Source organism: Lissotriton helveticus, chromosome 5_1, assembly GCF_964261635.1.
Source record: "Lissotriton helveticus chromosome 5_1, aLisHel1.1, whole genome shotgun sequence".
Classification (NCBI taxonomy): Eukaryota; Metazoa; Chordata; class Amphibia; order Caudata; family Salamandridae; genus Lissotriton; species Lissotriton helveticus.
In genome coordinates this window covers 1,255,750,376-1,255,771,113 of record NC_136065.1, presented here as the reverse complement: position 1 = coordinate 1,255,771,113, position 20,738 = coordinate 1,255,750,376, and the positions used below count along the sequence as shown (strand labels likewise).

The window sequence follows — 20,738 nt, the reverse complement described above, 5'->3', positions numbered from 1 at the left end:
ACTTTAACCCCTCTCTGGTGTTGGCTTTCTGTAGCTTTGTCTCCATTCAAAGGAAACCAAGGGAAGCAAGTTCTTATGTCTGATGCAGCCTAACCAAACGTGAAATGAGACATGACTAGATCCGGGTCTGTTACAGAAAGTAGGAAGTTTTGCAAAACCAGAAAGTATCTATATGCGCAATTGCTAATGTTATAGGAAATACAATAAAACATTTTATTTCTAAACTGAAATTTTGCACACCAAAATTATAACGTGTGCAAAACTTGTTTGCTCTATTACATATGCATGTCCACATCGTTTTTCACCACTATAAGCTTTTTCAAATAAGGTGCCTGGTATCCTGTCTCTGCCGCTGTATCCACAATTTCACCTGTACTTAATAATCTCAGCAACACAGTTTAACATGCTAATTCACTTTGTGTCTGGACACTGCTTACCAGCTGTAGGTTGTTTTTTAAGCACAAAACCGACAGAAATATTTGTGAACTACAAAGTAGAATTTCTTGATCAGTAACTACTAACTTAACCTCTGTTATGTCCAGCTTAAAAGCATCACGCTTTAATACATGATCTCAAGCACAAATATTGATGGTGCACTCTCCACACATACGAATGTTATTCCTTGCTGTGACAGACTCTGATTTGTGCCTTCGTGGTGAACAAAAAAAAATACCTAAGTGCCTATAACTGTAATCACAGGAAAGTTCGGCACATCAAAGCCTGCTTAGATAGGATTTTCTGGGTAATTTAGTGCGTTGGTACGCAGGCTGTGTCATATCACCTATGTCGTGATAATTATGCTTAGCTCTTGCTGAAATTGTCTAACTCTCCACTGTCTCCCTCTTCCACTCTCTCAGTGACATCTACAATGTCTGCTAAACGCAAGAGTGGACTTAAAGTAAACGCCATCTGTGCCAAGCTTCGCCATCAGGTAGATTCAGATCGTGAGACCGAAGTGATGGAGAATGCAGAGCATGAGATACCAGACACCCATGAGAAGCAAAAGTTCTTGAGTAAAGCACCTTCCAAAATCATGAACATTTCCCAGAGAAGAGAAGACAAAAAGCGGCGCAGAGAAGCCATTGAGAAATGGGTCAATGGAGAGTGTGTGGATGAACCTGTGGGAGAACAAAAGACAGAGGTTTGTGAGAACCCCCCTGAAGATGTCTACATAGTAAAGCCAGAAGACTGCAGTGACAGTGAGGACAATGGCGGCAAATCAGCAGCTCCTCTGAAATCACAAGCCAGTGAACTCTTGGTGAAACTGGCTTCAAAAGCAGCTACTGCCAAAGATCACAGTTTGGCAGTGCTTGGAGAGGATGTGACAACGCAAAGCAGTGCCTTGGCTTCAGGTGAGGCTTGTGTTTGTTGTACTGCTGCTAACATGACCTATTAAATATATTGGGGTGGATTCCTCTCCTGTAAGTGGACCTATAAGATGTCGTCTACACAAAGGTCTTGTGAAAATTTATTGGCAATGGTGACATTGAAGGTCAATTGATGGCGACAGTTTGGTAGTAGGGAGAGAACTTGGGTAGAGTGTTAAAATGTAGGGGTGTGGTGGCATTTTTTATAATAGTAGAAGTTCTCTGGAAAAGAATAGAAGAGTTCCTGGATGAGTTTTGGATATCTGGGAGAGAAGGATGGTGCCCTCAAATATTAATAGCATTTAGAGGGTGTAATGGGGTAGACACAGGGGAGAGTGATGGTGCGTGAGGAAGGGAGATAGAGTGCAGTGAAAATTAAAACAAAATATTCATTAATCTTCTGGATTTCAATTGCACAGTCACTAGCTATAGATACATTTTAAATCTTAAAAATTACAGCGACACAAGGTCTCACATAGAACTGATAACGTTGCTGTACATGAGCAAAGTTATTTACGACAGGGTACTTGGTCAAGAGTAAAGAGAAGGGAAGAATTTAGGGGCTGTTTATAGGAGGGTAAAACAGGGGCGGGAGAGGGTTGGTGGGAGAATGGGAAGGCTCTGGGAGAGGTAGAATGGTGATATGGAAGATGGGCGGAGGGTGGAGAATATGGGGATGGAGTGGGTATGGTTAAACAATTTCCATATTATACAGTTCTGACATAGGGGGGCTCTGGTTAGTAATGCAAAAGAAAGGTTTTATGAGTTAGGTATAGTTTGAACAGCTGAGACTTTAGTAGACATCAAACCGAGGTGGAGGGATTGTGCTGTTCTCATAATCCGCTCTAGGAACTGATTTAGAGCGGTGGAGTTTGGGGGAAGAGAACGCTGAGCATAAATGAATTATAGAACACCAAGATTAGTAGAGAGAACAGTAAATAACAGAACATAAAGGATAATTGCAGAAAAGACAACTGAAGTACACAGGATTAGAGAGCTGCCAGTACTTGAGAAAGGATTGTGGAGCAGGGTTAGAAGGTAAGGCTTGAGAATGTTCTAGTTTTGCTATTGCAGGAAAACATCTAGAATCTTTGATTGATGCCCCAGCATGTATAATGTGGTTGACAAAAAAGGGTTATGTTATGGAGATTTTTAAAGCGCACGATTACCCCGAGGTGTCCTGGCGCTCGTTACTTCTCATTTAGCAGGCCTTACGGAAAGGAAATTATTTATAACAAAAACAAGTCTTCAACCCCTTCCTAATCGCAAGAAGATTGGTGGCATTTCTCAGGTGGAATGGAAGACCATTCCATGCCTTAGCCGCGCATGGGGAGAAGCTTCTGCCACCCCACTGGACTTTTTTTAATGTGTGGGACTGCCACTAGTTTAGTTTCTGATGATCTCAGTGTTCTTGAAGGTCTATACCACTGAAACTGGCGTCTTAAATGGTCAGGTCCCCACCCTTGCAGCGCTTTAAAAACTATACAAAGGGACTTAAACTGTACCCGGTTCTTCACCGGCAGCCAGTGCTGTTTTTTTTATCTCTTTTGAGATCTGGGAGAATTTCTGTATTTTCTTGTAAGAAGTCATGTAGCAGTATTCTGGAGTAGCTGAAGTGTATACAAAAACTTTTGCTGAATATTTAAATATAAACTGTTACAATAGTCCAGCCTCAATAAAACCAAAGCTGTGACCACTGTTTTTCGGCATACCAACGGAGGAAGGCGCACTACCTTCTTAACCGTTCTCAGAACATGCACTGTTTTTGAAACTACCGCGTTTACCTGGGCTCCCAGATTCTTTACCTTTTTGGAGGGGGAGGGGAGTAATCCCAGTGAGGCTGGCCACCAGTAGGGGGTCCAGAAGTTAGGGTCGTTCCCAAAAAACATCACTTCGGTTTTATCCGAGTTCAGTTTTCAGCCATCCATCTTCCAACTGCTTCCATACAAGATTGAAAAGCAGTATCAATTCCCAATTCTTGGCCGGGTAGAAGGGACACCACAATTTGCGTGTCATCCGCATAAGATGTGATCCCGAACCCAAAAGCACTATTGACAGGAGCCAGAGTGGTGAGTGGTGGAGTGATCTATAGTCGTTTAGGTACTGCCTTGCAGGTAAGAACTCTGGGACAAGAATAGAGATTCTGGAAATTTCTACATTCTGACCTTCTAGGTAAAAGGCTTGAGTTTTCACAGAGAGTCTCCTAGGTGCTTTCTGACAGGTATGAAGCTAAATGAATAGTGCTTTTCTACTACGGTGCAGATGCTATTCTTGCAGCTAGAAAGCATGGTTCTTTAGCAAGATTCTGTACCTCACTGCCAGTAATGATATTGACAGGTGATATATACTTAACTTCAAGGTCTTTCTCATTCCTTTAAAGAGCATGGATGCCTCACACTTTCCACAGAATAAGTGTCCCTATGCATCCAGCAGATGTATTTTTGGAATTGTTTACATCTTGCAGGGGAGAGGTATGATGATGTAACTAGCTGGAATAATGCTAAGGCTCATAATTAGGCATGTTTGATATAATCACTATTGTTTAGTTGCCAAATGTTGAATTTTTACTAAGAAAAAGCAGATCTGCCCTCCGCTCTGGTCACCGTTCTCAGAGCTCTGTTTAGACTTTACTTCAGAGTACACAGCTGTGGTGTAAGTTGTCCCAAGAACAGTTTTTTAATCTGTCTCCAAAGAATACCAAGACAAGGTGCACAAAACAGGACATAACTACTCGCAGTTCTAGTCTCTGGAAGTTTTTCTTTGAAAATTAAAATGTGAGGGATTTTTCTATAGGTTACTGCAATCAGCAGTCAGAAGATATCCAATGCGACTTCAGAGAGGTCCCACTTTTTCCACAGTAGTTCACATTATGATAGCTCTACACCCACATTGGCATGACCTGCAGAATTCTGAAATGTTAATCTTAATATTAATGTTCATGTAAAGAGATTTCTAAAGTGCACGGCTACTCTAGAGTGTCCCAGTGCTAAGCAGTATAGTCAATGAAAGAAAGGAAGATGACCTCTACTGCGTGAAGAGCCGTGTCTTGAGCTTTTTCTTTAACACCTTGACTGCTACAGCAATTCCCGCTGGGTGCTGAAAGTCAGATTTACCATTGTTCATGACAAGGTCAGCTCGTCATTAGCACACGACCAGTGTACTGCATGACGAGCTGAGCTCGTCATGAGCATGGAAGGTGTAATGCTTCATTATTTATCTGTCACAAATCCAGAGTGAGATTGTTCAAACCCACTGGGCCCAAAAAAGAATGTCCGCCAGCATAAACCAGACTAACTATTAGAATCCTGCCCAAATGGTTATTGGAGGAACTCAAAATTCTTACCGGATAATAGTAGGCAATCCTGGGAGCTAAATAACCGGGTCCTGGATGATGGAGCGCTCTGTGCATTGACAGAGAGGACTTGAAAAGAATCAATTTTTCCACGGGGAGCCAGTGCAAATTACGCATATGCACAGTAATGTACTCTTTCCTGGGAAGGTCAACTCCAGCCTAGCCGCTTCATTTTGAACAGTCTGAAGTCTTCTCATATGGTACTTTGGCAGGCCAGTATATTGTGCATTGGCATAGTCCAACCTGGCCATAACCAAAGCTAATACCACTGTAATCCTAGTCGGAACTGAAAGGGACCACAGACAGATTTTGCCATATGTAAGATGCCAAAGCACAAGCCTACCACCGAGATGATTTAGTTATGGAAACACATTCTATTATCAACTTTGATCCCCAGGTCTTTTACAGAGTCTACTTGGGTATCCGGTGGAAACACCCCCGAAGGCCAATGTACATCCAAATTAAGAACAAAACTGAACACCTCCTCTCTTTTCGTTGTTACACTTCAGTTTATTATAGGTCATCCACCGAAAAACTGCAGAGAGACAGGGTGGAATGGCCTCATGTTCAATGGGCATCCCTTTATCAAAGGCGAAGAAGATGTGGGTATCATCTGTGTAAGAAATAATCTGAGCCCCACATGATTCCACCACCTTGGACAGGGGAGACATCTAGATATTAAACATTGTGGGGCTGAGCCCTGAGTAACTCCAACGGAGACCTATCGGCTATCAGAGAAGTAAGAAGGTAGCCATACTTCTTGACTCCTGTACTCAAGAAAGGACTTCAACCACTTGCAGGCATTGTCCCTAATGCCAATCTCCTGAAAGCATGCTAGCAGCCTGGCATGTGAAACCATGTCAAATGCTGTAGACAGGTCCCAACAATACCAGTTCTACCCTACCACCCTCATTGATGGTGCGTTTAATCTGTTCAGAGACCTGTAACAAGGCAGTCTGTACCTTGACCTAATAGCCTGAGAGCATATAGAAAGCATATAGAAAACAAGCATCGGGAAAAAAAATCTGAAAGTCCTTCTTCCGTGATTACAGATTTAAGTACCTTGGCTGTGCACACTGTTGCATAGGTGAATGCGAACATGAGATGTTAGATGAGTGTGCATAAATACATTAGTAGGTGCGAGATTGAGTGCATGGATGGATGGGAGACATTGGTTGCATGAATGAAAGACTCATTGCTGCACCGACTCGCCCATTCATGTATCCAGCACATCTCTCACTCAAATTCTGTGATTTCATACGTTATAACCCCCACCCAAACTCGCTACTAATCATCAAGCACCTTTTTGTATTGAAAAGCCAGGGTTTATTAAAAAAAAATGACATTCCTATTCCAAAATACTTTAAGCATCCATAATTTTGTTTTTAAAAGATATATTAATTATTTTACACATTTTCAGTCAAAAGTTAGTTTTATACACTCACTGCTGCTTGTTGTGCGTATCTTTGAGCACATTTCAATTAGTATTATAGTCCTTTCCGGAAGGTGCGTATAGTTTCTATACATGACTAGCCATGCTAATTTACTGTGAGTCTTTACAATCTAATCAGCCATTACTGTGTGCTCACACTTTACAGTGCTATCAATGTGTTGTCGATATGCATATGATGTCATATGTATGACTAGATAAATAAGAAAAAAGAAAAACTACAATGGACAGTAATTCCCTTTTAAAACTGTACATCCCATTAACACTTCCCTTGTCGCCGCAACCACAGAAGCATCTTTTCAATAGTTATTGGCTTAACCTTAGCTCCAGGGCAGCTTTCCCTTCCAAACCATTCTCTGCTCGTCACAATAGGGCCTCCTGGCAATCAGAAGCCCAATACTTGTTTTATTGCTATTAGGAAGATCCTGAGATATCCTGTCCCAATTGCATACTATGATCTATTTCTCAGGTTAATCGGATTGTATGTTCTCTTCCCCTTAATCCCTGAATTTTGAATTGTGTCCCACACCGGAAGGAGCTCAGGTTTACGAAGCAGTCTCTGTAGAGTAACAATCCTTTAGGGGGGGGGGGCCCTCTGCAAAGCGCATGGAGGCCCCCCGGAGCCAGTCTGGAGTTCTCAGGCCAGGGGCCCGACGCCCGTGCACAGTGCCGGAGAGGGCCCCTTAGAGCTCGGGGGCTGCAGGGGCTAATGTTACGCCACTGAGTACTCTTCATGCCTCCATATGTAGTGCTTTCCTAACCCACCCATTTCTGGACTTCCTGCTGCCATTCAGTAATGGGGTGAGAAGGGTCTTTCTACTTTCCCAACTCATGGGCAGTTCTCTCTTGGATATCACAAGTGCTCAATCCATAAATGTCGTCTTCATGTTGTCAGGGCGAAATTAAGTGCCAGTAGACAACAATCTGTAGAACTCTGATGCCAATATTTCCTAAGGTCAAGACCGTTTGAGAGACCATGTCTCAGAAGTTAGCACTTCTAGTTTGGACATGAAGTTTTTACAATAGAATAGTTGTTATTAACTCGTTTTGGGATAATGGCGATAATGTAGGTTTTGTACAGGTTATTTTCAGGTTATTCGCCATCTGATCAGCGAGCTGCACTGATGTGTTCCCATCAATGGGGTCACCCACTCTACGTAGTCCCCAACTCTGCATCGGAAGGTCCATTGAGTATGGGACTCCGGAGTTTGTTGTCTACAGTGCTCTTCCCCCAACAATAGTCTATCACTGTTAGGGTTTTCAGTTTTTAGGTCTCGGCTAAAGACGCGCGGAAGCGTGTCTCCGCCGAGATCTTATGTCACCGAGCGTGCTTCCCAGGAGACACTCCTGGCCGCGCGCAGGCGAATCTAAACTGGCACGCGCATTAGTACGAGCGCTGCGCGAGGCTCCCACACAACACACGCATACATAGAAACAGAAGCGCTCACGTACGCACATACATACAGAACCCCCCCACTCATTATATATATATATATATATATATATATATATATATATATATATATATATATAATATATACACACACACGCGCGCACCGGCCCCCCCTTTAACTTACTGTGGTAATCTGGGGGACTCCGCTCTCCGCACCGGCAGGGAGAGTTGACGCTGCGGCTCCTATCCCGGGACTCCCTCTTGGTCAAGGGAGCCCCGCAACACGCGTGCAACGTCCTGTTGTCGGCCCCGGGGCTCTCCATGCTCGCAGGAGCCCCGGGCCGCTCCACGCATTTCCTCCGCCTGCCTCCTCTTCCGGTCCGGACGCGGCTCCGCCCCCGTCACAGGCGACCTTGCCTGACTTCCGGTCCGGACGCGGCGGAATTCCGGGGGCAGTAAGAGTTATTGTATATTTGGCTGCTAAATGAAAGCGTGTCCATCTGCCACTGACATTTCTTTCCAAGTGTCTTAGCTTTTGATGCTCTGAGAGTGTTCTTAATTTCTCTGAAACAGATCTCCAGCATTTGTTTTCGGTAATGAAATATGTTTGATAATTCGATACATTATTGTAAAAAGGCATATGGAGTCTATGGTTGTCATCCCCATTACAGTTTCTGCGCAACCTACATTATTTACGTTCCCTGGACTTTAAACTGTATTATGCTGTAGAAAGATTTTCTAGTTAAGCATCTTTTTATGTGTTTTCTTTTCAATTCTTGTGTAAATTCTATGTTCGTGGTCTGTCCAAGCGCATGGGGCACGTGGTAAAGATTTCATCTAGGTGATGGTAGGGAAAGGGAGGTTTTTAGTAGAGCCTGATTTTATTGTAGATAAATATATTGTATTAGCATCTTTGCAACTGAACACATTTGCTCCTGTATATCTTTAATTGTGTAAGATCCCTAAATGAAATCTGGTCATTTACTCTTCCTCTCACAGATGTTCAGATGTTACAACTTTATCAGTTCGTGATTTTCTTTTGCACATCTTTAGTTCCCATTTACTTTAAAATACATCTTACTTTTGATAATAGTTAATTTAATTATAGTTATTCTTGGTGTAGTCTTTGGGTTATTGCAGTAATAACTCTTTGCTTTCGGTTTCCATTATTCAACAGTATTAAAAAAGAGGAGTTGAGAGGGGTGGGCAACTTGAAGATGAGGAAAAGGACAGAGGTAGTCTATTGTGAATATTTTAAATTTTCTGTTTTGTCAAAAAGAAATGTCATGAGCAATGCCAATTGCTCTACCTTTAATGATGCCGAGACCATTGCATTGCAAATGCTTGTTCCTTCTGTATTCACTTCAGTCGCATTAGGACTTTAAGAAATGCGTTCAATGTAGGGGAGTTACAGTCCCTCGCATCTCCCCTCTACAGCCTATGATGGATCCATCTTCCTGCCCATTACACCTGAGCTGCTATTTTTAAACAAACATTGGCACATACTATAGGTCTTGGCTTTGAGACCTTATAAGCTTTTAGCCATGCAGAACGTTATCCTAGGTGCTACAACATCTACTATTCTTTAACGTGGACGCTTTACCACTAACAACTGCATTGAGAAGTACTTATTTAAACTTATTTTTGTACACCTTGTAGTCTGAACTCCCATATCTGGAAGTGCGTTCATACGCAATAATAAATAAAAAAAAGTTTTAGTGAAATAAATAATTTGCCCGATAGCACAATTTAAACAAAGGACGTCACAAGGCGTCCAATTTTTTTTCTTGTTTCACTTTGTACAAATCAGCAAATAAATGGGTTTTAATGGGCCTCTACTTACACTAAGGATTGTTTTTATTTTAATGCACTTTTCAAAATATAGCACAAACTCGACCGGAAGGGTATAGGAGACTTTACATTAGCACCAGTTCCATTACATAAACACTCTTTGCAACTCGCTAGCAATACACTCACACGTATTTTTGAAATGCCCCAATGTAAAGATAGAATATAAATGCAATAACAAAATACCATGTTCCAATCGGCATAGGCCATTTATTATGTAAATATGCAAAGGTAAAGAAAGGTTACTCACTGTGTGAAAGACTGGAGCCCCCCTTTCCTTTTTCTTTTTCAGTGTTATATACAGCAAGCTCGACCTTTCAAAGTTTGTTGCTTCTTCTGCAGGGAGCAAGGAGTAAAGGGGGCATGGGAATAAGGGAAAAATAAGGCGCAGAGCATAGGAGAATGAAAGACAGAGTGCATAGGAGAAAGGAAATCAGATGTGGGATTAAGTAAGGCTGAGAGTGAGTGGAAAAAGGAGGACCGAGTGCATGTTAGACCGGAAGGAAGGCAGACGTGGGAGAAAGGAAGGCAGACGTGGGAGAAAGGAAGGCAGACATGGGAAAAGGAAGGTGCAGTGCATAAGGGGGGGGAGGGGGCAAAGAAAGCAGAATGAATGGGGGAAAAGAAAGGCTTGGATGAGGAAAAAAGCAGGCCGAGAGCATGGGAAAAAGGACAGCAAGGGAGAAAGGAAGGCTGAGTGCATTGAAAAAACGTAGGCAGACAGCAAGCAAGGGAGAAAGAAAGGCAGATTGCATAGGAGATAGGAAAGCAGAGTGCATGGAAGAAAGAAAAGCAGAGTACATGGGAAACATGGGGCAAAGTGCATAGTAAAAATTGTTAAGGTAGATTGGGAGAAAGTAAACAAACTTTATCACAGAAAGCAAGGAGGGTATGTGAAAAAAGAAGGCAGCTAATGTGGCAAAAGGGAAGGCAAGGAATGGCAGTAAAGAAGACCGGAAATTAAACGAAATTAAACCTAGGAGAAAAGAAAGTTGAGTGCTTACAAATCACAAAACAAAGTATAGAGCTGAGCAGAACAGAAAACTGAGAGCACGGAAAAATATAAGCAAATTGAGCATTCGAAAGAGGAAAGCGGGGAGCGTGGGAGAATGGAAAGCAGATACTAGCAGAAATAAATTCCTCATCTAAGTCTGAAATAAAAGTCTAGTTTTACATAAAAATATGAAGAACAGTTTCAAATGGTGAACTACATTTAATCCATTTGCCACAAAGGTGGGGACAGTAAACAGTGGAGGAGTAGCGACTGATGTACCGAAACCTTTAAAGGAGCTCTAGTTATGTCTATCTATGGGTGCTCAGTTTTTAGGTTTCGCCTCGCCGAAAGCTGCGCAGCAGACTTTAGCGCAAGGCGAAAGCTTTTGTTTACTAGTATGGACAAAAGTCCCGCCTCTCTGTTCCATTGGCTAGCTCCATAAATGGAGGCTAGCCATTGGAAGAGAGAGGCGTCCGTCTTTCAGCGAGGCGATTGGTGGGCGTTCCCGGCGATTTTATTATTTTTTTATTTTTATTTTTTTATTTTTTTTCCCCCTCATCCTGCCCCTTTGACAACGTCATTGCGGTGGTGGGCGGTTCCTATTTTTTTTTTTTTGGGGGGGAAGGTTTGTTTTGGTCATTGCAGGACGACCGCCGCCGGAAGAAGTCCAGGTGAGTGCTGCCTTCTGCTTTGCCTTTCTTGCCGTTCCCGCCCCCCCTCCCGCTGTCCGTGCCTTTCCTGCCCCCCCCCTCCCGCTGTCCGTGCCTTTCCTGCCCCCCCTCCCGCTGTCCGTGCCTTTCCCGCCCCCCTCCCGCTGTCCGTGCCTTTCCTGCCCCCCATTGTACTTACTCGAATTAATTGTAGGACTGAATGCATATTAAGTATATATGTTGTTCAGTGTGCACATTGATGATTTCTAAATCTATTTTTGATACAGTAGATCAGGAGTCACTTATCCTGTCTGAGGGTCCCGTTCAAATAATCCTTTATGTAATTGCACTTTGAATCATTGTTTGACTTTCTGTATTAGGCGTTTTATAATCGTATCCATTTCCTCCCTTGCTTTGCTTTTTCATTACTGACTCTGCAGTCCTCCTTTATTCATGGTTCTATGGCTCTTCGCACAAAACGGGTGCAGTACGAGTCGTTAAGTTCCCTTTCTACTTCCATGGTCCAGTCGCATCTGAGCTGGCAGCGTGCAAATCAGTTCCTTATTTACTGCTGCAAAATAGAGTTGGTCTTTGAAATCGGTCTGAGCTCGTCCGACACAGCATTCTCTTTAAGGGTCTCTTTGATGAGAATTGTTTTCCCTTATCATGCGTGGTCCCTTGGGAACAGGTACCACATGCGATTTAATCCCTTTTTATCTTAAGATTGGTCTATTTCGGCAGATTCTCTAACATTTCACTTACAAGTTAACCCCATGGAGTTGGGCTTTATACAATGGCTCTTTCATCGTTTGCCTTTGTTGATGCTGCATAGTGGAACTGACCTTTTGTTAAACAATTATGGATTACACTATTGGGAGTCGAAGTTCTATACACCATTTCTTTTTTATCTTTTGGCAGTTCATGTATTTGTATTTTACAACATGTTGATACCATGTACAATACCCACAGGATTCACACGGTCACCTCAGGGTTTACCTTCTTCTTACCCGGTTTTGTGTGTGTGTGTGTGTGTGTGGGTGCAAATGCAATAGGTGTCGCATTTGCGAGAGATTAGGCTATTGGCTTTGTAAATGACTGCCATTTATTTATGTTGTCAAAGCCAACACATAAATAAAACTGTTGTCATTTACAATGCCAATAGCTCTAACTTTTCCAAAGGCGAAACTGTTGCATTGTAAATGCTTGTTTGTTTGTGGCAGGGGAGACGAGTTCTCAGGTCCCAGTATGGAGAAATGCAGCAGGTGCTTTTCTGTGACCTGCAAAACCTGCCCTGCTGTAATTCACTATGAGGATCAAAGAGGGGTATCCCTTCAGCTTTAATAAGCGAGATGGTCAAAGAAAGTAACCAGTTACAACACACTAATACCACACTTTACTAGCGTAGTCAGACTGTCAGATGTGCATTGTGCTATCCATAGGCTTCTTCAGAGCATAAAACAAATGGTCAAGCAGGGTGACAATAGCGAAAATCACGACAGATCAGGTACTGTCACAGCTCCAACATTTGCATTCTAGTTCATGTTAATTGGGCTAGGAGGTCGAAGTAGGGGAGTGCCTTTTTGGATAGTAGTCACTCTACTGGCTGATGAAGGTGTTAGGGTTTAAACATTTCAAGGAACCATTGCTAACAATCTCATTCTTGTTTACTTGCACAAAACGCTAGTAAAAAAAGTTGTCCCTATAGTAGCTTCTAAAGAGTTTCCAAACATGAAACATTTGTGTTCCATTAGTGCCTGATCAACCATCGCCATGCATCTGGTCATTATGTCCCGAGTCTTGCCTCCATATACTATTTTTTCTTGTTCAGTGCAAGTGTAACCGAGTTTTTCACCGCCATCTGGGCACGAGTCAGTCTGTAGCGGCAGACTACTTTTAAAATGGTTTGGGGACCCCAGCACCTGAGCACACTATGGACAGCAAACTGAAAGTTTTACCCCCAGCGTAAGTAGTGTCCTCTTTCTCCTCCGGCCCAGCTCTAATATTGCTTCTCACTTTTGAACCAGCTGAAGTGGTGTTAAGTGTTCTTCAGGAAGTGGATGAGTATGCAGTGCACTACTGCAGTTGCACAGAAACAAGTCCCAGACAGGGTCAACTTTGTGGCCAAAGTTGAGCATTAATGTGAGTTTTCTAATGTGGTTAAAAGGTGTGCACTATTTATCTCGTCTTACCCACGTCCAGTGTGTAGGGTTGAAGGTGACCCTTCAGGTTTCTTAATGTTTCTGGAATTCTGGTTATTCACTATATGACTCATATATGTGTGCATAAAAAATTAGAGTTCTGTGTTTAAAAAACCAACAGAACCCACAGAAGACAGTGTATACAGCGCACAGGGTGTTATCAAGGATGATTTTGAGTGTTTGACGATTTCTTTATGTTTAACTCGTCCTCACTGAAAATTATGAATTGCAGATCACTGGGACCTGAAGTCCATCATAGCTGTGCAAGCCTCTCACTGCCAGCAAGGGTGAATTAGCCCTGCTCAGGAGAATGCAATGGGGTTCCAACTTCATGAACTATCAATTACTGGCTCTCCAAAGCAATTACTTCTCAGTATTCGTGATTACACCGAAGGGAGAGGAGGGATTACAATGGTTGGGGCCCCCGGAGACGGCGTTTGTCGGTGCTGAATTTGGTGTAACTAAGTGCCTGGAAGCCTTTCTTCCCTGCCTGTCATCCCCGCCAATCCTTCCAGACCCTGCCATGTGCCAGCCAAGAGCTTACAGGAAGCACAAAGGCTTGGGATGTTGAACGATTTGCCTCCTTGAGCACAGTGCACACAGGGGCATTGAAGGTCCCCAGCTAACCTTATATATGGTTACGGGCTCCTAGGAACCCATAATGCAATCCTCCCGTCCGCTAAAAACTAACCAAGTGGAATTGTTCTGTTCTTGGTCGGTGCTCCTCAGCTAGAAACGGAAGTGACAAATTAGGAGACAGGAAAGAAGAGCGACACTGGAGTCAACTTGTGCTAAGCAGTAGGTGGGTTCAAAGTCCTGTATTGCATACAGCATGTCTTGAAGTCCGCGAATGCACGCTGCCTAGGCTCTACCTAAAAAGGCATGGGTGGCCTCCCTGGCATCCATCTGTACGCCCACCCGAAAACCGCCCTAACAGTCTTTTTGCCACCACAGGGACCAGATGGGGGTGCTATCCCCATTCTGCCTCACTAGACATGAGGGAAAATAACTTCTGTGGGTGATCCTATCTCCCACGACAGAAGAGGCTTCAAAATGCAACATGGAGACATCAAGTTTTTGCCTTGTAAATTGACCCATTTTGACATTGTTGGAAGCTGTGGTAATTGGGCCAGCTGAGGCTACAGTACTGGGAAACCTACTAATCCCAGCCATTTATGAAAACTGGCATGGCACCACCTCAAAATGGCCCCAGCAGTCTTCTTGCTGGGGCAGGGCACTGCGGTGGGGGGGGGGGAGATGATTGAGGATGGCTGAATGGCCCAATCAGTCTGTCCCCTCTTAAGGGAAAATGTTAAATCTTAATATGCCCTCATATGAGGTTGCCCCCTCATACCCCCAAAAAAATACATTAGGTCGGGGTGTTTAGGAATACAGCGGAGAGTGGCAACTTTGGAAAATGGTGGCCAAGGGCCATTGAAGGAGAGGCAGGGCCATAGCTTACTTTCTTGCTATGTTGTCCTGTGGGCCTATTATATCAGTGCACCATGTGTGCTAATGTCACTTATTGCCATGGGGCAAGGGCTGATGCAGAAGCCTCTCAGAGCAGGCACAGGAGACTTCCCCTACAATACCTCTTTCTCCAGAGGACAAGAAATGTGCACACTCTGCACTAGCAAGGTAATGCAGAGGATGTGAATGTCTTGTTCCCTGTCGCGAGGGGGTTAACCCTTGTGTGGCTTTTCTTTGCTATTGGTATTGATATGGGCTTTCGGGTCAAGGGGTTTACAGTGCCAGCACCTTCCCAGCTACGTTTTATACTGAAATGCCTTCTTAAATCATTCTGCCTTTAAAGCAGGTCTGTGGCAATTCTCTGTTCGATAGGGGTGATATGTGGTTGGCAGTTAACAGAGTGCATGTTATTATTTTGTTAGTTAATATTGCAGGACAGCCACTGGGGAAAATGATCAGGTGCGATTCTATCATCCTGTTTGTTTGGTGGCTGTATAGTATAATATGTATGAAAACACAAACCAACCTGTAATCAAGTTAGTGCTTGCCCTTGACCTGTGGATTACAGGTTCAAGCCCCGCCTTGGATATTTTAGCTGGTCATGTACTCCAGGTTAATACTCTTGAGTACAACTAGAGACCTGCTTACAAGTTATAAGTAAATATATGCAGAGGGTCCAGGTGGCCAGAATTACCAGTGCCGAACTGTATAGTAGCACATATTTACTCCTATTGCAACTTAAACCTTCAGTGAATGGGGATAGCTGTGCAAACTGGATTTATCTGCTAGAGGGCCATGCAGAATTCTGCTTGGTAATTCTGGGCGCAGGAACACCAGTGCTCTCATAATTGTGCCGAGCAGAATTCCACTTGGGAATTTTTCTGGAATTCTGCAAGTTTTAGTTCCACAGAAGAATACAGATGGTAGTATGCACTATTCAGATACACGTAAGTAACAAGCAAAGTATCATTAAAAATGGCAAAGTGATAAACTGCATGGATGAATGTAGGTATCAATATGAAGAAGTAAGTATTTTTCCAAACACCAATGAGACAGGTTTTTTTGACATGGGAAGGATGTGGCACATGTACACATAAGATGGTTGACTGAATGAGGTGCTAAATCAATGAAAAGACTACACAGTGAATGGATACATTTGTCTGTGCATTTATGCATGATGAGTGTATGAGTGAAGGGGACTGAGTAAAGGAACACACATATGGGTGGATAAGCGCCTGTGATTAGACTGTTGTATGGAGGCCAGTGATTTAGAAAGGCATCCATAAAAGAAAGACCTATTTTAAAACTTTAACTGATTATTGCACTAGCCCTACTGGACGCAGCAACTACCCCTACTGGACGCAGCAACATATTAAGGCTGACTGGAGGATTCCAGGCTCCTCCGAGAAGCTTGATGGACTGAAGGTCCTTGTGAGAAAGTCATATTTTTTGCCCTGATCACCCCCATTTTTTAGCTGATACTGGTGGTAACTGACTCTGGCTGTGCCCTGGGCTCTGCTAGACAGGCCCAGGGTCAGTGCTCTGATCAAATAGGTAAATTGTAAATAGGTGTAATTACAATTGGCACTGGCAACCTACATATAAGTCCCTAGTATATGGTAGGGCATGTAGGTTTAAAGGCCCTGTAGATTTGAGGCACTTACGTGTGCAATGCTGTGTTACCTGCTGTCATTTTAAATGTCAGCCCTGCTTTGCAAGCTGCTTTTAAATTGAAATTACATGCAAATTCTACTCTGGCTTTAAAAGTACTTCCCAAGTATTAAACAACCTTATTTTTTACATATATCACCTCTGAGGTCTGACCTAGGTGCCTCCCAGGCTAGAGTGCCATGTACAAATAAGCAGGTACATTTTAAAAGATGTTGTATATGCCCTGGTGAGGGAAAAACTACCAATTTCGTTTTTCGCCATTGTAGCACTTTTAACTCCTTGGGCTAACATGGGAATACTATAATACAGTGTAACTGTTGACTGGAGTAATAATAATAATAATCCTTATTTGTAAAGCTTGAACATATCACCTTTTAAGGTTTCAAGGCACTGGGGGCCTTCGCAAGATTAAATGAGGTCTTGCCCAGAGTCGGATGATGCGAAGCTGAGCTGCCGCCGGGTATTGAACCACGATCCCCGTGCTCCGGTGTCAGACGCTCTGACTGCTGCGCCGTATCTCTTCCACAGTGAGCTAAAATATATTTCAAGGACTTGAAAGATTGGTAATGATAAATCCAAAAAACTTACCACAATTGTATTTTTCATAACTAATAAAGAAAGGAAGTTATAGAACTGACTTTCTTGTGAGCCAAAATTCAGCCTTTTGGCAGCCTCTCCTGTTTGGCCAGCCCTTAACAGGTTTAGCTGAGCTGCTTTGATAAGATAAGTGGCCTGCATAGAGGCAGAGGTTATCTTCTGGGGGGAGAACAGGCCAGGACTGGGCTGGGTAAATCAAAAGCGGCCTTAAAGGAAGCAAGACATTAAGAAATGTCAGCCAGGCCTACCGCCCCTCTTCCTGTAGCCCGCAGCCAGATCGCGGCCCCAACAGTGGCATTTGCAGGAGGTCTGTAAAGGGAGTGTTAAGGGAAATGAACCACACTAGTGTGTTGGCTTAGCCCAGCTCTTACTCCAGGGAGAGGAATTCTCCATCTTGAATTTTAAAGTGCAGTGCTTTTTGGGACAAGAATATGCCACACTTTGGAGGTAGCTGTCATGCTTTTGGGTGCCACTCTGTATCCCAATAGTCAGGGGTGCCCCCCTGCTTCTCGCATCAGAACATTGAATACATTTGTGAGAGCTGTATAGCAACTCAGATCTGCTTCCTGGAACTACAAGAAGAAGGACTTGCTTGCACTCTGAAGGACTGCCTTGCACTCTGAAGGACTGCGTCTGTTGCACACTTTGGAAAACAGCCCTGAGGATTTTGCCTTGCTTCAGAATGTATTATGGAGTGGATTCCCTGAAGCAATAGGTTAACAGAACTTCCCTGCACTATCTCCCTCAAGAGGTCCCCAGCCTGCAGTGTGTCCAGTGGACTTTTATGGAGTTGGCCTGGTGTAGTACCTGCTTCCGAGGAACAACACAGAGACTCTGGAACCTTGGATTTATGTTGTTGTCACTTTGAACCTTCAAGATAAACTTCAGGAACAAGTTCCAGACGTTTGAACCCACTTTTGGAAAAAGCTCCATAAGGTGACCAACTCTACATCGAGAGTCAAGCTGACTACCTTGGACCGCAACCCAGACTCTATTTCAGGTTCGTCCAGCTGAAAGCTCTGAGCTCAAGACTTCAAGGTGTTGACCGGGGCTCCCATGGACCAAGCCAATGAAATCGCTGCGAATCTGGCCTGCCTAAGAGGCCCGCTTGACATTGAGAGAAAATCTTCCAGAAATGGTTTTAAGTGCGAAGGTAGAATTTTGACCGGGACTCCATCACGGTCGGCCTCAAACTTTGACTTTATCCCTTTCAAGCGCGACCAGATGTCCCAAGTTGGCGCTTAATGTTTTTAAGCATTAGAAAGTGTTTATTCTTTAAAAATCATATCTCCAGTTCCCTATATTGGTTTTCTGTCATTTTGGTGTTTTAATCATAAAAATACTTCATATTTGTATAAATTGGTTGTGAACTTTTTTTTAATGAATTTATTTTCATTTATTTGTTTTGCTTTATGCAGATAACCAATGACAAAAACCATTCTCGTGCAACTGACGCTATTGACAGCAAATACATAATGCAGGCCTTAAGAAATATTTAGCATGTGTAGCATTTTCATCCAGGCACAGAGGCATAGGGGTGTTTCCCTTGTGATTTTGTGTGTCCAGCCCAGTGCCTTTGTCGCCTTCCCCAAACTGACAAAACCACTTGTGTCGCTGGTGCAAGTCTATGGGAGCATTTCCCTCCGTAAAGGTAGTGTAGGTAGGAACGCTGTTTCCAAATATGCAAGTTTAAGTCTGAATGTCGGGTTGTTGTGAGGGGCATATATCCATTTATTGATGCTAATTAAATGAGCTGCCCAGTAGTAACTTTCATTGTCCGGGAGAACCAACCCCTTAATATATTGAGATCGTTGTAATGTCCAGAGTGATATCTTGGGTGGCCTCCTTCCCATAACAGGGTTCTCAATTCCTTGTAAACTTTGGTGAACAGCGATTGGGTAATAGGAAAGTATGTGTGTTGGAGCCCGTACAATAGTTTTGGGAGTGTGATCATCTTAAAAAGGGAAGCTCACCTCATCTATCAACATTGGTGTGAAAGTTCACCACCACTCGCCCCAAGTTCCAGCCTGCTTATAGTTCTCTCTGAATAGTCATGAAGATTCCCAGGAATTTGAATCTGTCATCAGCAGCCCAGAGGCCCCGCAGCAGCAGCATCAATGCAACAATTGAGCCCTGCGGGGTGCAAAGAATGGACTTGTCCCAATTGATTTTATATCCTGAGTGGGTCCCATAGTTCTCTAGTATTTCAAATCAGAGTGCGATAGTGGTCCCGGGTCTGTTATGTATAGCAGCATATCATCCAGGTTGTGGATTTTTATTGTGTGTTGTGTCTTACTTATTTAAAGTATCGGTGTTTTTAAATGCTTCACTCACCTGTCTCCTAAGCTAAGCCTGCCTGGTCGTTGCCAGCTACCAAGGGTTGAGCAAGGGAATACTTTGAGATCTTATATTGTGTTGGTGACCTTATTGCTAGTGGTAGGCACATACTTGCCCCTACTAATAACCCACCTTCCAACAGTCTCCCAGGCATGAAAGCATAAAATAGTTTTCTTTTAGGCACAGACAATTAAATGAGTTTGTGTTTCGAACAGCCTGTAATACTTACATCCTGTCAGCTCCATATATTTGAAGATTTCACCTGTACAAAGTTATTTTTTTAAATCTATTTTGAAGAATTTACTTGGGCGAGGAATCCCTCCCCAAATGATTCTAAGACAGTGTTACTACAGCGTGAGAGTCTATTATGAAAACCTCTCTTAGGCTCCTTTGAGCCAATGTATGACTATATATATATATATATATATGTAGATATAGATATAGATATATATATATATAGATATAGATAATATTATATATATATATATATATATATATAGCTAGTGGCGATATGTACAATAGCATACACTGAAACGTATGAGTCTGTTCTCCCATTTAAACACGTTTCTGAGACAATGTCGCATTGACGGACGAAGAACTACAAGCACAGAATGTGAATAGATCAGAATAAATTCCCAAATGAATTATTGGGCAATGCAATACTAGGTACATAGAGGGATAAACATGTGGTAAAGACTGCGTCTAAGGGCCGACTGTGCCTGAAACTGAAAGATTGCATGAAGCAACAATTGAGAAAACTATTACTTAGTATAAACACAAGAAAAAACTGACACAAGCATTTAGCCTTTACAGGGATGTGGTGCGGCACAGACAGCAGCAATACGTTTTGAACCATACTAATAGCAAATAAAAATAATCTGCATGATGGCTCTGATGCATTACAAGTGGCCTAATAACAGTGGAGAATTTTCTAGATTTAAACATCATGCGCATTTAGTGTCCATTACAAATTACCTTTTGAAAGAGTAGTTGCAGGTATGTAACTCATTGCTGTTGTTTTACTGATTGTTGAGCAATAATATTTATAGAGGCACATCAAATCTCAATATTCTGGAGCAGGAATCCACCCAGTTTGAGTTTCTTTATAGAATGTGCTGTCTGTCTCGCTGACGTTTACAGCTCATTTGTGAAAAAATATTGAAATATTTGTCTCAAACAAAAAATGTAGAGAGACATATTTGGGAGAGAATGTGGTGGGTGCAGCTTTGGCAGCCGAAGATATATTGAGAAAAGGAAACTTTGTCCCACGTGCCCTTCCACTGAAGTGCACTACTTATGTGGGAATGAGCATGTGGTGCACAGGCAAAATACTGCTACTTACAATGAGGGTAGCCAGTGGCTGAAGTGGGCTGACCCGGTAACCTGTGCTTTATACTTTGGTGGGCAGAAG

At 43.0% G+C, this 20,738-nt stretch overlaps 1 protein-coding gene across 1 annotated transcript in view; it reads left to right on the top strand.

The window, feature by feature from the left end:
* LOC144755276 (zinc finger protein castor homolog 1-like) overlaps positions 1 to 20,738 on the top strand; it is a 49,321-nt gene that overhangs the window by 10,136 nt on the left and 18,447 nt on the right. The window contains exon 2 of the mRNA XM_078644048.1: positions 858 to 1,352. Coding sequence (XP_078500174.1) covers positions 869 to 1,352 — 484 coding nt within the window. The 5' untranslated portion in view covers positions 858 to 868. The remainder of the gene's footprint in view (positions 1 to 857; positions 1,353 to 20,738) is intronic.